The sequence below is a fragment of the Prunus avium genome, chromosome 4 (assembly GCF_965620075.1).
Source record: "Prunus avium chromosome 4, drPruAviu1.hap1.1, whole genome shotgun sequence".
Taxonomy (NCBI): domain Eukaryota; kingdom Viridiplantae; phylum Streptophyta; class Magnoliopsida; order Rosales; family Rosaceae; genus Prunus; species Prunus avium.
This window is the reverse complement of record NC_142287.1, coordinates 25,806,682-25,822,962: the sequence shown is the minus strand read 5'-3', so window position 1 is coordinate 25,822,962 and position 16,281 is coordinate 25,806,682. Positions and strand designations below refer to the sequence as shown.

The following is a 16,281-nucleotide window of genomic DNA, read 5'->3' as shown; positions in this document are numbered from 1 at the left end:
TAAAAACTTAAGTGCTGGAATGAAGAAGAATAAAAATATGCTCTGTTGTCGTGAAGAGAAGTGACTAGACGGAGTCGATCTTAGTTCACTACGCTCAAGAAGCAATCTAATAATTTCAATTAACTCAACAGTCACTACTTTATTGGTTTTTATTCATTTATTGTATTCATGTTTTTATAGTTATCTCTTCATTTTCTTTTCTCTTTTGAGATATAGTTATTTCTTTCATTTATCAGTTAATTAATCGAGATACCATTGAGGCAAAATAAAATGTAATCTCAAACTAGAGTTAATCAAATTTCAAGACCGAAATCAAGTGATTGTCTTGTTTGGGAAGAGCACATCACATTATTCTCCAACCATCTCCATGGATGCCCACAAATTATTTCAAAGTTACAATACTTTTCAATCTTCGAGGCTTTTCAAAAATAATGCCAACATTAATTAATTCCCTACTTTTCCAATCCTCAATTTGACAGGAAACATCACAAACATCTGTATGTGAAAAAACCATCCAAATCCATCACCCTCTCTGTCAAAAACTCAAATGGTCCTGTGTTCGCTTCTCCATTCGCCGGCTCAAACGGAAAATCGATGGTCCTATACTTGTTGTCCGCCAATTTACACGCCGGATCACAATAAGGGTTGACATGAATGGTATAGAATAAACCTCACAAGTTACAAACCATAAATCTAGTCACACACCATGAAGCAATAGTAATTGGAACAATATTAATAAAATAATTTTTGTTTTATATCTCCAATGTTGTCTTTCCATGTACAACTACCCAACAAAATTTTTATTGGGACTTTTACACTAAGACCCCGTGTGGTAAGATTCCTGGCTCCGCCACTGCGTGCAGGCATGAGCATATGTATGTGTACATCAAAGAGGGCATGCAACATCACAAGCAAAGACGGAACTATGAATTTTTAGATGGGCGAGTTAGCTAAAATTTTTAGCTTAATCTCTAATGATCTTTTTCTGTTTTTTTCCATTGTCTAATTTTCAATAAACTTTATAAGACAAATACATATTAAATGTAACCAAAAAATACACATTATCAAATTTGTTCAACAATATAATTGAAAGTGTACACATTCAAGTTTCTTGTTTCTTGGCATCAACCGAATAAGACAAATACAAAGTGAAAAAATATAAATAATTAAGTTTCACATATATATTAGTTGTGAACACAAGAAGAGTATAATTAGGTTACTGTTCCGTTTTAGAAAGCCTCTTCCCACCTGTGAGTTTTAATTAACTACTGCTAAGCAATTGCATGATTTGGTCAATTTGATTGGAGGATTCGATCAAAGCAAAAGGCAGCAAACTTGATGGCCATATAGATATAGGTAATATTTTCTTCAAAGCTTTTCTGGTCTACAAACCACCACAGCCGTGGCTGTAGTTCCGCCCTTGATCACAAGGTCTCCAATGATAAAAGCTTCCAAAAGCTTTTCTCTGAATTGATTTCAATTTTGATCCCAGTCAATCCTTCCAAGTAAATGTAGTCCACGAGAGACAAAATTTCAGCTGATGTTCCAAGGGAAAACCCTTGAGGAATTGAAAGGGTATTTTAGTTTCCCACAAGAATTGACATAGTTTAAGACCCTTCCAACTATAGTCTCCCTCTTCCAACTTCGCTTCTACAACACTACCCCTAATGCCTTCACATTTTACCCTCAGGAAGTCATATATCATCTTTCATCATCATGTTATTATCTTTCCAAAATAATGAATCAGCTGAGAATGTGAATAGCATTTCTCTTTATCAATTAAATTAAGCGTGTATAGTTTAAGTAATGTTTCTCTGCTAAACTTATGTTACAAGACATGTATTTATGTTGTTATGAATCTGTAACATTCATTCAGACAAAAACTAATATGATCAATCTTGGACATCTAATTTAACTATTGAAAAACATATATAAATCCCATTTATATATTTTATAGTTACAAATTTTTAGAGAATAAATTCCCACATCCGAACCTAACAATAACTGGATCCTACATTCTCTAATCCGAAGTTCTCTAAAACCCAAAGAGACGAATCCCCACCAACCACTATGCACATGTTAAATATGTTACGTATATGCCCCTGAGTCTCTGAGTCCTAACATGGCCCCGTTTTTTATTATTTTTTATCGGAATCAACTTTCATTGATGTAGAAAGTCAAAGCTAGTTACACCAAAATGAACTCACAATAATAAGCTCAAACAAATGCAAAACAAAATGCATCAAGCCCACTAGACTCATAAAACTCACTATAGGAATAACGCCCACTACAAGCATAAAGCCCACTAAAGGCTTGAAGCTGAAAGCCAAATGTGGTGGGTGGGGGAGAAAGAAGAGGCAAAAGTTGTAGATATAGATTTTCCATATTGGGCCAAATTTTAGGGAAAAAAGGTGGGGGTAGAGAAAAGCGGAAAGGCTAGAATGAGGAGGTTATTTGAGGAGGTGAAATCTCACCATCAACAACAAAAAACAAAGCACATTGGGGGGTCCACACCCCTTTTGATGGTGAGATGGGCCTCCTCAAATAAACTCCTCAAATAGCATCCTCATTATAGAAGATCCCAGAGAAAAGAGGGTGGAGAAAAAGAAAATGTTGAGAAAAGAATAGGGTAGAAAATGAGAGAAGAGGGGGCATTGGGGAGGAGAGGCAGCGACCACGTCACCCCCTAGTGCGACATTGAAGGGCTTGTGAGGATAGCTAGGGTTAAGGCCGGTTTGACAAATGTCACATCTCACTTCTACTAGCAAGATATTGTCTGTTTTGGGTTTGGTCTCTCACTGTTTTGTTCATGGGTTCAAGTTTATGCTATCTTGCCCAAAACACATTTTACTAGGTGAAATGACAACTACTCATATTAGGCACTTCACCTTTCCCTCTCCGAGGGATGTGAGATTACTCGCTAATCTTGCTTCTTACCAAGCTTACGGATCTTACAATCCACACCTTTGGGGTACAGTGTTCTCATTGGAAACAAGCTCACAGGTCTTAAAATCCATCGTCCTTGGGGCCCAATGTCCTTGCAGTCAAGGTCCAGCTCAAATACCAAATTGTAACAGTCTACTTCCACTAGTAAGATATTGTTTGCTTTGAGCCAGGGCCCTCACGGTTTTGTTTATGGGCTTAAGCTTATGCTATCTTGCCTAAAACGCGTCTTACTATGTGAGATGGCAATTGTTCATATAAGACACTTCACTTTTCTCTCTCCAAGCGATATGAGATTGCTCACCAATCTTACTTCTTACCAAACTCACGGGTCTTACAACAAATCATTTTTAGTGCAACAAATATGACCATCGGAAAGCTAAAAATTCCATACTCTCTCTCTCGTAGAGAATTGGAAACACAATTAAAATGAAGTTAAACTCCCACAGGGCATCACCATTTTACTGAGTTTGTTTTTATCCCTATATATGAATGAATAGTTTGATTTTAAAGTGGGCAAAAATGACAGATAAAAGCATATTACATTAGAGTTTGAGAAATGCGAACATTACTCGTCTTACATAAACTTGTTATCAGTACTTCATGATTTTAGATGTCAAGTTTGATCCGCTTTACACAATGAACATGTGTGGCAACAAAAGTTCATATAGATGCTTTTTTAGCAAGTACATTTGCATTTCTCCAATAGAGTTTTAGATATTTTAAAAAAAAAAAAATTCAAAACAAGTCAAGACACCGACTTAACAGTTGAAATGAAATTTATACCGAATTATTTGTAGGTTACATCACGACATACCTATCCACCAATTTGTTTATTCTATGAAGTCGCCGGCAGCCTCTTATATAATCAATCTCATCTAAACTCCTCATCAAAATATTATTGTTTTGTATCACCCCAAAAGGAGGTTATCACTTGACGACATTGTCTGTCAATATAAGACTATCTAGTTAGATCGATGACTGAGTCTGTTTGTATAAAAAAACTCGCCTAATTCGCAACCACATAACTCAATTTTTATACTAGTTATTTATCCTCCTATCAATACAATACTATCGCTATTCTTTCAAAAAATAATAATAATAATAAATTATTTGTCACATGAAGGCATTCAAATGTAATTTAAAAGATCGAGTTGTCTTATCACACCAAAAAGTTATTAATTCTTCTTTATAACTGAGTAACATATTCACTAGAGCGCTGCTCTGCTAAGTTTTGTTTACGAAATGATCTCTCTAATGTGCATTTATTCGAATATGAACTTACTTTAGTCTTCATATTAGCAAATATTATGCTAACAAATACTTTGACATATAATTATTTGGTAAACAAATTTAATAATCATAGCATTATTATACTCTTTTTTCTTTTTTCTTTTTTCTTTTTTCTGGTGAAACACAATTGTATGCTTTTTTTTTTTTTGGGTATGGTAGGTCGACTTTGAGGCTGAGTAATGCTTTTCATTAGCGATTTGAAGGTTTTGGAGGCCCTAAGCAAACCACCAAATGTGCCCTTCTTATGTATATTTATGTGATTTTTTTATCAAATAATTAGAAAAAAATTATATGAGCTCAAAGTCACAATTGTAACCTAAAAAGAAACAAACAAAATGTAATTCACATAACAACTTTTTAAAATGCATCAAAACATCACTTAAATATCACTTGTCTTGCATTTTTCGATGCCAAAGTATCAATTAACTTTCCATTATCAAGTTTTTCTACCATGTCTTTTTTAATAGAAAATATAAGCAATAGTCTTGTGGATTTTTACTTTCTTGTTCTTCCTCCAAGAGCGCTTCTTCTTGCAATAGATATTCAATAAACTCCTTTTTTTTCTTTTGTCGAGTAGGGCATAATTTCCTATATGCTGCTAAGTTTTTTTATTTTTGTTTTTTGTTAAGATATATGTTGCTAGATTAACTTATTAAACTGGTTTAACTTTTAAAATAAATAAAAAATTGGTCCTTTATTGAGTTTCCTCTTCTTAATTTTAGAATAAATAATTAAGGTTTTTATTTTTATTTTTTTATTTATAACAATACTTGAGCTTAATATAATATCAATATAATATATATTTTTTAAAGTACCATACATATGCATATATAAAGGTTTATAAAAATTGGGGGTCCTCTTTGGAGACACTAAACCACCGCCTTACCCGCCTATACTGTGGGCCTCCCTTAATATGGTGGAATCTTTGAATCTCATGGAATGTGCTGCTGAATCAGAAAAAATATGGCACGACTTGCCCCTTTTTTTAAGTAAATCACAAAAACCTAATAAAATAAGATGATGACATGCCCCAAAACAATTGAAGTACGTGGCATCATGTTGCCTGTTGGTGTGGCAAGGGTTGGCGTGTATACCACCGTGAAAGCCTGCAAGATTCATGGTGTTAGCATCAAGTCAGTCGGGGCCTTAAGTTGGAGTCTCTCTTTTCATAAATTAGATTAATTTAAAATAATAGATTATTGATGATATAATTAAAAAGGAAAATGAGAGTTAAAATCAGAGTGAGGATGAGATTGAGGACGATGATGAACTTAAACTCTAAAACTATGAAGTATGAACTTAAATTTTTATACTTGAAAAATAAGTATGAACTTGAGGGATTTAATAACAAATTGAAACTAATTAAAGAATAAAAAATAATTGGAACACCCGGAGTCTCACGTGCTTGCTCCATCAAGGTGGCTACTGGACTTCACTTTCAGCTTCGACTTTTTTCTTTTTTCGTGAATAATAAACACTTATTATTTTATTTTATATAAGCACTTATTTTGATAGCTCGTCAACCAGATAAGCGTGGGTGATAAGCAGTCAAATAAAAAAGCACTTTAATAAGCAGAAAGCCACCTCCCCTATAATTCCCGCAACTTATCAATCACCTACCCCAATCTTTAGTCAAACTTTTTTTTTGGGTGGAATCTGTGTAGTCAAACTCTCACAACTATGAGCGAAGAAACTTGCACCTTACGAAAAGTCAAAAAGAATTTTGTGGAGAAATGAATTTTGTAGCTGATTTTATGGTTAACTGCAGCTTTAACTTGGATTTGGGGGTTTGTTATTTGGATGAGGCTCCTGCTTGGGTTAGCTTTTTTTTGGTGGATGATTTATTAGGCGTTGTTAGGCCTCGCTTGATCTGTATTAGTTAGTTGTCGTTTCTTTTTAGGATTTTGTCCCCCTATCTCATAAAAAAAATAATAATAATAGATTGAGGGTTCAAATAATTTTTCGACTAGAATAAAAACAATATAAAGTATATACTTGAAATTCAAAAAAAAAAAATTCCTTTATTCATCCTTTATATGCATATGACTTCCCCTTAAGCTCATGCAAGTCAACATAAACTGCAAACAAAAGTCAAAACTGGAAAAATATGACAAAGAATATGCTACACTTTAGGAAGGAATATGCTCATTTTTTTTTCTTTCGAAGTATTAGAAGGTGCGACAAGTATATGTGATTGAATGTCGAGGAGACATCTAGGTTATTATTGAGTATCACATGATAAAACTTATTCTTCTGAGTAGATGTGACCTAGACCTGGCGTGCGTGATTGATGTGGTTTGTTGACTGTCTGCATAATTGATCACTCATCATGCGGCTGAAAAAGAAATTGCAGAATAAAAAAATTATCATTTAGTTGAGGCTCTCATGCAAGCATGTTCATACTATTTGAATAGAATATTTTTTGGTTGACCTGACAATGCGCGCATGCTTCTTCTGTCTATATGCGCACACACATTTATACACATATATGTCGACAGCTTAATATATACAAACTGTCTGAGTTTTTTTATTCAATTCAATTGAGTAAAACCTTATTTCTATTCAATTTTCTTTAACTTTAGTTTTATTTATTGACATAATTGATTATTTAAGATATCGATGGTTCACCCGAAATTTGATACTTAAAACCTAAAATTGTATAGGCTTAACATTCGTGAAAAATTATGCGCGTGAACGTGTCATTAGAAAAGCTTAATGAGAAAATATGAGAGTGAGATGCATACCAGCTCAAACAATTGCCAACTGGGGAATTAACTTGTGATAAATTATTTTCTATGCCTTGATAGCTTAAATCATAATATGAGAAGATTAAAGAAATTACCTTAAAATTGAGAAAATGTTATAGCGAAAAGCTATTATAAAGCGAAATCACATGAAAAGAATTCAAAAGCATGCATACAATAATCTATATGTATCAATAGTATTGTCAGTCACGTACATTAACATTACCATTGAAAGAGATAAAATTTGTATTAAGATATGTCATCATCTTATTAGAATGAAAAAAAAAATCACATCCTAGTAAAACCCTTGGGCTGGATCAAATTTTAAAATTGTGAATGTGAAAGATTTTATTGTAAATGTAAAGACTCGATCTTTTGTTTTGGAAATTAAAAAAGTCATGTTTTTTTTTTTGCCTTCATTTTTTCCTATAATTTCTTATATGCCAAGTAATTATTTCTAATATATGGACTTATTGAACATGGAAAATCATTGATTTCCCATAAACCAATCATGGGAAATCAAATTTTTTTTTTTCTTAGGGTAATTGTAAAGACTCAATCTTTTGTTTTGGAAATTTAAAAAGTCACTTTTTTTTTTGGCCTTCATTTTTTCTCATAATTTCTCATGTGCCATATAATCATTTTTAATATATGGACTTACAGACCATGGAAAATCATTGATTTCCCATAAACCAAACATGGGAAATCAATTTTTTTTTGTCTTAGGGTAAATGTAAAGACTCGATCTTTTGTTTTGGAAATTTAAAAAGCCACTTTGTTCTTTGGCTTTCATTCTTTCCTATAATTTCTCATGTGCCAGGTAATCATTTCTAATATATGGACTTATTAAACATGGAAAATCATTGATTTCCCATAAACGAAACAAGAGAAATCAATTTTTTTGTCTTAGGGTAAATATAAAGACTCGATCTTTTGTTTAGAAATTAAAAAGGTCACATCGATAAAAATTGAATAAAAACCACGGAAATTGTAAGAAAAATTTCCAAATTTTTCTTGAAACTTTGGAAGATGTTTATTTAGTCAATTATCTATTACTTTATCACACACAAAAATTGGAAAGAAATGCATTGCATGATGAGTTTAACTGATTTAAGTTGATTATATAGTAAGCTGACAAACACTGCGAGTGTAGAAAATATGTGGTAAGATACATAAGTGACTTAGTATCACATAGAGTTCCTATAAGTTCAAATTTGAGTTATTTACACTAACACCTCTTGAGGTTTTTGGCTTTTTCACAAAACTCATTTTCATTGATTTTTATCCAAAGATTGATGATTTTATATAAAAAAAATTCTCCAAATGACAAAGTTGGCCTTTGGGATTAGATTGCATATACTTCATTGAGGATAATTTTGTCATTTGCATAAGTTTTTTTTTTCTTTCAATGAAATCATCAATTTTTGGACAAACAATCAATGAAAAAGGGTTTTGTGAAAATAAATTGAAACTTTAGGGGGTGTTCATGTAATTTTTGAGACTTTAGGGGGTTTTGGGAAAACACAAGAAACCTCAAGGGGTGTTAGTATAAATAACTCTTCAAATTTTTGACTGTCTTCATTATCTAGCTATTATCGATATTTTCCGATATTATCGATACTTATACAATATGGGTATGAATATGTTCCAAAATATCATAGACCTGGAAAAACGATAATATCATCAATATGTCTTTGATATTATTGATATTTTAGTCCTTCATTTTAAGGAAATGAGAAACCTTTTTGAGTTTTGGAACCTAGTTCCTAATTTCCTACCTTTGTTTTTGTTCTTCCATTTTACAGAAAGCAAATTTTTTCACATTGGAAAAGCATTTTCACATTGGAAAGTACACAAATTGTGCACTAAGTTACGAATTGCAGCATCTTTGTTAGGATATTCCGAGTTGGAGGTCTTCCCCAAGTTAAGAAGCAGCGGGAGGGAGAGACAAAAGAGGACGTGACTGGTAAATAAATAAACAGAGAAAATTCAAGTTTGGCCAGAGAGTGGGCGTATCAGTGACGGTGAGACAGACAAAGTTCTGAATTTGACCGCCTCAAACACTTTCTATATATATAACTCCAAGCACTTCCTTTGGATCTCACACCTCTCTCTCTCTCTCTCTCTCTCTCTGTAACTGAGACATTGGTTCCAGTTTTCGTCTTCATCTTCTTGTTGAATCCTACTTCCCCAGATTCAGGTACCCCATATATCCACAAAGCTCAATCATTTCCCATCTGGGTCATAAAAAAATCAACTTTTTTCTTCATAAATGCTCTGTTTTTGTATGCTCATACCCTGCACTGCACTGTCTCCACTCTACACGTGGCCTTTAGCTGTTAAACCCTCCATTTTATAGGCTCTATTTTTCTGGGCCGTGATCAGGATTTTTGGCCATTGTGCTTGATTCAATCCGTGATTTCAGCTCATTTATATATATATTTTCTTTTTTTTGGGTTTTCAAGTTCTAATTTTTCTTTTTTGTATTGGGTTATTCGTCACAGAGTGAGACTCTGTGGGAGCAATGGCTAACAGGAATCTGGAGAAGTTGGCGTCCATTGACGCTCAGCTTCGGCTTCTGGTTCCAGCCAAAGTGAGTGAGGATGACAAGCTGGTTGAATATGATGCTCTGCTTTTGGATCGGTTCTTGGATATTCTCCAAGATTTACATGGAGAGGATCTCAGGGAAACGGTGAGTGCTTGAGTTTTGATTGCTGTAAAAATTGATTTTGATCAGCGTGAGATGTTTTGCCTTGATTTTGGTTAATACTCATGATGCAGAACACTTGAATTTGTAATTGGAATTGGCTACATTTGTAAGTTTATTCTTATAAGCATGGAACTTTATGTGTTGATTGTTGGTGTATTTGTTGGCTTTAAGGAACACCCAAATCTCAGTTTCTTTAAAAAGTGGAATTTCATTAAAGACCCATGACGATACCTTAATCAACAAATTTCTTATCAGTTTGAGATATACAGGTTTGATTTGGTCAACACAACACAACACCCATGATCCAAACACTTTAATTTGCAATTGGAATTGGTTGCATTTCAAGTACCATTCCAGATATCTTAATCAACAACTTTTAGGCTTTTGATTTATTGTTTAATGATGTATGTGAGATTCCCAATGATTTAAGTTTGAGATCTTCTTCAGTAGGAATTGGTTTTGGATTGGAGAACAAGTCTTAGCCACATTTGACAGATCCAAGGCCAAACTCATATCTTTAAGTTTCTCTTAGGACAAGGAAAGACAAAAGAAATCCTTAAAGTTATTGGTTTTGTGTTGAAAGTTTTTGTGAATGGTGTTATGAGTTGAAAAACTAACACTTATGTGATTTGTAACGTTTAACTTTTTGTAGGTCCAAGCGTGTTATGAGCTTTCTGCTGAGTACGAAGGAAAGCATGATGCAAAAAAACTCTCAGAGCTCGGAAATGTATTAACAAGTTTGGACCCAGGGGATTCCATTGTTGTTGCAAAATCCTTCGCCCACATGCTTAGCTTGGCTAACTTGGCTGAGGAGGTCCAGATTGCTTACCGCAGACGAAACAAGCTGAAGAAGGGTGATTTTGCAGATGAAAATTCTGCAACAACTGAATCAGACATTGAAGAAACTCTCAAGAGGCTTGTGGGGGATCTAAAGAAGTCGCCCCAAGAGGTTTTTGAGGCTCTCAAAAATCAGACTGTAGATCTGGTCCTCACTGCTCATCCTACACAATCAGTTCGTAGATCCTTGCTTCAGAAGCATGGAAGGTTTGCTCTTGATCCAATACAGTCTCACGTCCTTGAATTTTGTTTGTTGTATAAATGTATTTTGGTTTTGATTTTCATCAGAAATTTAAGATTCCCCATGTAGATTTATGGCTTAGACTCTTGTGACCTCTCTCTCTCTCCTCTCATTCGTGTACACTCACTTTTGTTCAGAATTCGGAATTGTTTAACTCAGTTGTATGCCAAAGACATTACTCCTGATGATAAGCAGGAGATTGATGAGGCACTTCAGAGAGAGGTGATTATCAACACCCATTTTACTTTAAGTACTATCAATTCTTGATGTTATTGACAAGAGCTTTCAAAAAGGTCTTTTGTAACATTTGCCACATATATTGTTCCTGAGAATATGTTAACTACTGTATAGTTCATTGTTTGTTCTTTTGAAATTAAGATGGTCTCACGATGGCAAGATTTTCTATATATTATGCTTACATGAAACAGTCTGGAAGGATATTCTGAGTCCTAAATGATATCAATTGTCAATTATTCTCCTTCATTTTGGTATTTCAATTCATATAGATTCAAGCTGCATTTCGCACGGATGAGATCCGGAGAACACCTCCCACTCCACAAGATGAAATGAGGGCAGGGATGAGCTACTTCCACGAAACAATTTGGAAGGGTGTCCCAAAGTTCTTGCGTCGTGTCGACACAGCATTGAAGAATATTGGGATTAACGAACGTGTTCCCCATAATGCCCCACTTATTCAATTTTCTTCTTGGATGGGTGGCGATCGTGATGGTATGACCCTTCTTCATGAGCATGAATTATGTCAAAATAGTTTGGTCAGTGAGAAAAAAAAGAAAGAAAAAAGCAGAAAGACATGCAAAAGAATCTATCATCGTGTGATCTTCTTGTTGTAGTTTTTATTTTTAACTTAAGATGGAATTACATTTAGGCATTAGGTTGGTCTTAGTAGTTAATTTCAGGCAGGTTTGTGATGTTATGCCCCTCCTCTTTAATAATCGTATAGTGGCAATTACAAGAATAACTTTTCTAGGAAGAAGCATTGAAGTACAATTGTACGTTGCTATTTGCAGATAATTTTGTCTGGTGCTCTCTCAGTAATACAGAGTTGACTTGAGTGCTTGTGCAGATCATTCATTAATTAACATTTTTTTTTTCATGGGATGCAGGTAATCCAAGAGTAACTCCTGAGGTCACAAGGGATGTTTGCCTGCTAGCTAGAATGATGGCTGCAAACTTGTACTATTCTCAGATAGAGGATCTCATGTTTGAGGTACCTGACAAAGCATCTTGAAGTTGTCTTGAAGGAGCTTCGTTTACTCAATGAAGTGGTTGTTACTCGTGTATTGTTTCTTTACTATGTTAGTGTCTGTGTTTAGCTAATTTCTTTTCTTTTTCTGGCAGTTGTCAATGTGGCGCTGCAATGATGAACTCCGTGTTCGTGCAGATGTACTTCACAGGTCCACGAGGAGAGATGCAAAACACTACATAGGTAATCATATCCCTATACTAATTGGTTCTGTTATATGGTTTTTAAAATCTACGTGTTATGCTGAACTTTGGGATGGATTCAAAGAAACTAGAATGAGGTATAGTTTGCTGATAATGATAGAGAACATTTTTCAATGCTGTAAATATTTTAAATGGTGTTATGGACCAGAGAATAAAAGGATTGAAAACTAATGTCTGTTGTGAAATACAGTGATTAACCATGTTATAATCCTTTTGTTATTTTATAATATATATAATGTCTGATGGATTTCTTGCCAATCTTTTCTTGTATCCTTTGTTTTATAATATATATAGAGAAGGAATGATAAACTTGTGTCTGCTTTGAGAAGAAGTCATTGACTAGGCTGAAATTTACTAGTTGTGGAACCGTAACACAAACTAGCAGGAGAAGTTTAAATAGATGCACAATGCACCGACCAAGTAAAACTTAACTCTTAGTAATGCCCCCATAAACTAGCTTATATTAATATTTTATAGCCCTGCAACCGTAACTTATTGTAGTAACACAATGTCACCAAACCTTAGATCTCAGTTTTACTGGCTGAGATAAATTTTTTTCAAAAAGGACAACCAAAATTATACATTCACATTTCAGCCTAAAGCCGACATCTGTATGTGATGACAGCATGTAAATCTCAGATTCATATGGTACATTACAGTGAACTTTTCTTGTTGCACCCAATTTAGAGAACTAAAATTTTCTCCCTTTTGTATACCATATAAGGCAGATGACCTTTAATTATTAGGAATCACATTTAAAGGATCCAGATCCTGTTCAGGCTTGCCCAAGAAAATACCCACTGTTATTCTAGAGACCAACACAACAAACACAAGTTCTTTTCGTTTCCAATTTTTGCAACTTTTGTTCCTTTTATGCATTGTAATTTGGTCAAACATTGTGCTACTTGTGATACTCATTGCCTTTGTTTCTCAATACAGAATTTTGGAAACAAGTTCCTCCAAATGAACCCTACCGTGTGATTCTTGGTGATGTAAGGGATAAGCTTTATCATACACGTGAACGTTCTCGTCAGTTGTTAGCTAGTGGGCACTCTGACATTCCCGAGGAGGCAACATTGGCCAGTGTTGAGCAGGTACTGCCATTCTTAAGAAATATTGCATGATCGCAGTCTATCAGATACAGTATCAAATTATAACTTCCCCCTTTATTCTCCTAATGTGGTTAATCTGTTCAAGTCCTAATTGAGATTTAAATTATGCGTAGTTCTTGGAACCTCTGGAACTCTGTTACAGATCACTCTGCTCTTGTGGTGACCGGGCAATTGCTGATGGATCGCTTCTTGATTTCTTAAGGCAAGTGTCTACCTTTGGACTTTCATTGGTGAGACTTGATATTAGGCAAGAATCTGACCGGCATACTGATGTGATCGATGCGATCACCAAGCATCTGGAAATTGGTTCCTATCGAGAGTGGTCTGAAGAACGCCGCCAGGAGTGGCTTTTATCTGAACTAAGTGGAAAGCGTCCATTGTTTGGCCCTGATCTTCCAAAAACTGAAGAAATTTCTGATGTTTTGGACACTTTACATGTGATATCAGAACTTCCATCTGATAACTTTGGAGCATACATCATCTCCATGGCGACTGCTCCATCTGATGTGCTTGCAGTTGAGCTCCTGCAACGTGAATGCCATGTGAAGAAATCACTAAGGGTCGTTCCACTGTTTGAGAAGCTTGCAGATCTGGAGGCTGCTCCTGCTGCTCTGGCTCGGCTCTTCTCGATTGATTGGTATAGAGACCGGATCAATGGAAAGCAAGAAGTTATGATTGGGTACTCAGATTCTGGTAAAGATGCAGGACGTTTCTCTGCAGCCTGGCAGTTATACAAGGCACAGGAGGATCTTATAAAGGTTGCTAAGCAATTTGGTGTGAAGCTAACTATGTTCCATGGTCGTGGTGGGACTGTTGGAAGGGGAGGTGGGCCCACCCATCTTGCTATATTGTCTCAACCACCAGATACGATTCACGGTTCACTCCGTGTCACTGTCCAAGGTGAAGTTATTGAGCAGTCATTTGGAGAGGAGCTCTTGTGTTTTAGAACACTCCAGCGTTTCACAGCTGCTACCCTAGAGCACGGAATGCAATTGCCAGTTTCACCAAAACCAGAATGGCGCGCACTTATGGATGAAATGGCTGTTGTAGCTACAGAGGACTATCGTTCCATTGTTTTCCAAGAACCCAGATTTGTCGAGTATTTCCGTCTTGTAAGCATTTATGAACTTACTCTAATCATATTCGTTTTTCTGCTCTGATGAATTTCAATTTAATGACCGTTGTGTATTTGTGATCTAGGCTACACCAGAGCTGGAGTATGGTCGGATGAACATTGGAAGCCGACCCTCAAAGCGAAAGCCTAGTGGGGGCATTGAGTCACTTCGTGCAATCCCATGGATTTTTGCCTGGACACAAACAAGGTTCCATCTTCCTGTGTGGTTAGGCTTTGGAGAAGCCTTCAAGCATGTCATTCAGAAGGACATTAAGAATCTTCACATGCTGCAAGAGATGTACAATCAATGGCCTTTCTTTAGGGTCACTATTGATTTGGTTGAAATGGTGTTTGCAAAGGGAAACCCTGGAATAGCTGCTTTATATGATAAACTCCTTGTCTCAGAAGACCTATGGTCATTTGCAGAGCGATTAAGGTCCAAATATGAAGAAACCAAGAACCTTCTGTTACAGGTATAATGCATATGCTTCTCTTGTTACATATCATGTTCTCTTTGAACTCGATTTGTTTTGACCCCAAGTCCAAAATTTCACAGTTTAAGGCTATTCTCATAAGTTCATAACCCATATTGGTTAGTGCAATGAAAAACACATCTGTTCAGCTTTGTTAGGTTGAGTAGAGTCAGCATAATATCTGCTAACCATGAGGCGTTTGTGGTGACTAATTACTGCATAAATTAATTTTTTCATTTTCTGTTGGTAGATTGCTGGACACAAGGATCTTCTTGAAGGGGACCCGCACCTGAAGCAAAGACTCCGCCTGCGTGATTCATACATCACAACCCTTAATGTTTGCCAAGCATATACACTGAAACGGATCCGTGATCCAACCTTCCATGTGACGCTGCGGCCACACATCTCAAAGGACATTACAGAAGCAAACAAGCCCGCTAATGAACTTGTGAAACTGAACCCAACAAGTGAGTATGCGCCTGGTTTGGAGGACACCCTCATCTTGACAATGAAGGGTATTGCTGCTGGCTTGCAGAACACTGGTTAAATGTGTTTTTGTGCTCATTCCCTTCTACTTTTCTGTGTATCTACAGATGGGCTGTGTCCCAAAAACTAAGTTATAACTTACCCCAAGTGGATGCCTTTTAATCATTCACCTGAAGGTCAAGATATTTGAGTGAACTTTTTAAGTTTTATGATCAGATTGCTGTGCACAATAACTACAGCCAGCCCGCATTGTAATTCTTCCTACAGAAGAAATTAAACTCAGTGGAACTGTTTGTTATGCTTCAATACAAATGGCGTTGTGTGTTTCATGTTTAATACCTTGGTGTTATATGGCAATAGGGTCTAGCTCAATGGAAAAGGATATTGACTTGCAGACTAGTGGTCTCAGGTATGAACTCTCATGACACCGTGATAATGTGTGTGAGAAATCCCCCTCCCGTGTAGTTTAGACTATGGATGCCCAAATTTCAAGAACGGGTACTTTTCAATCATTTTATTACATAATAAAGAATCTTCAATGCTACCCATGTACAAAGAAAAACAGGACCATGATAATTTATCAAGGTCACCAATTTTAAAGTATCAAAATTTGAACTTCGGGGACATCAAATGTTAAAATCATTTTATCAACCAAAAAAGTTCAAATTTTTATTCGTAAAAATTAAAACAAAAAAATGATAGAAAGGAAAAATAAAAATAAATTTATGACAAATATTCCAATTTGAACGACACAAATGTAATTAGAGTGACCCTGAATATTGCCTAAGGAGTACTGATGAAAGTAAAAAAACCAAAAAGACTATAAACCTGTAAAGATAAGAACAACACATTTCAAGCTAC

At 35.4% G+C, this 16,281-nt stretch overlaps 1 protein-coding gene across 1 annotated transcript; it reads left to right on the top strand.

The window, feature by feature from the left end:
- Nucleotides 1–8,895: 8,895 nt before the first annotated feature.
- LOC110758170 (phosphoenolpyruvate carboxylase, housekeeping isozyme) lies at nt 8,896–15,756 on the top strand. Its single transcript, XM_021959974.2, has 11 exons — nt 8,896–9,180; nt 9,485–9,672; nt 10,343–10,734; nt 10,906–10,990; nt 11,275–11,497; nt 11,893–11,996; nt 12,128–12,215; nt 13,175–13,329; nt 13,461–14,459; nt 14,548–14,934; nt 15,185–15,756. Exons 2-11 carry the CDS (start codon nt 9,505–9,507, stop codon nt 15,479–15,481), a joined length of 2,898 nt encoding a protein of 965 aa, XP_021815666.1. The 5' UTR covers nt 8,896–9,180; nt 9,485–9,504; the 3' UTR covers nt 15,482–15,756.
- The last annotated feature ends 525 nt before the right edge of the window (nt 15,757–16,281 follow it).

Bases quoted from the DNA above. Each gene is read 5' to 3' on its own strand.
- LOC110758170 (XM_021959974.2), top strand. From the start codon at position 9,505: ATGGCTAACAGGAATCTGGAGAAGTTGGCGTCCATTGACGCTCAGCTT. The intron at 9,673-10,342 runs GTGAGTGCTTGA...AACTTTTTGTAG, and splicing joins GAGAGGATCTCAGGGAAACG to GTCCAAGCGTGTTATGAGCT. The intron at 10,735-10,905 runs GTTTGCTCTTGA...ACTTTTGTTCAG, and splicing joins TTGCTTCAGAAGCATGGAAG to AATTCGGAATTGTTTAACTC.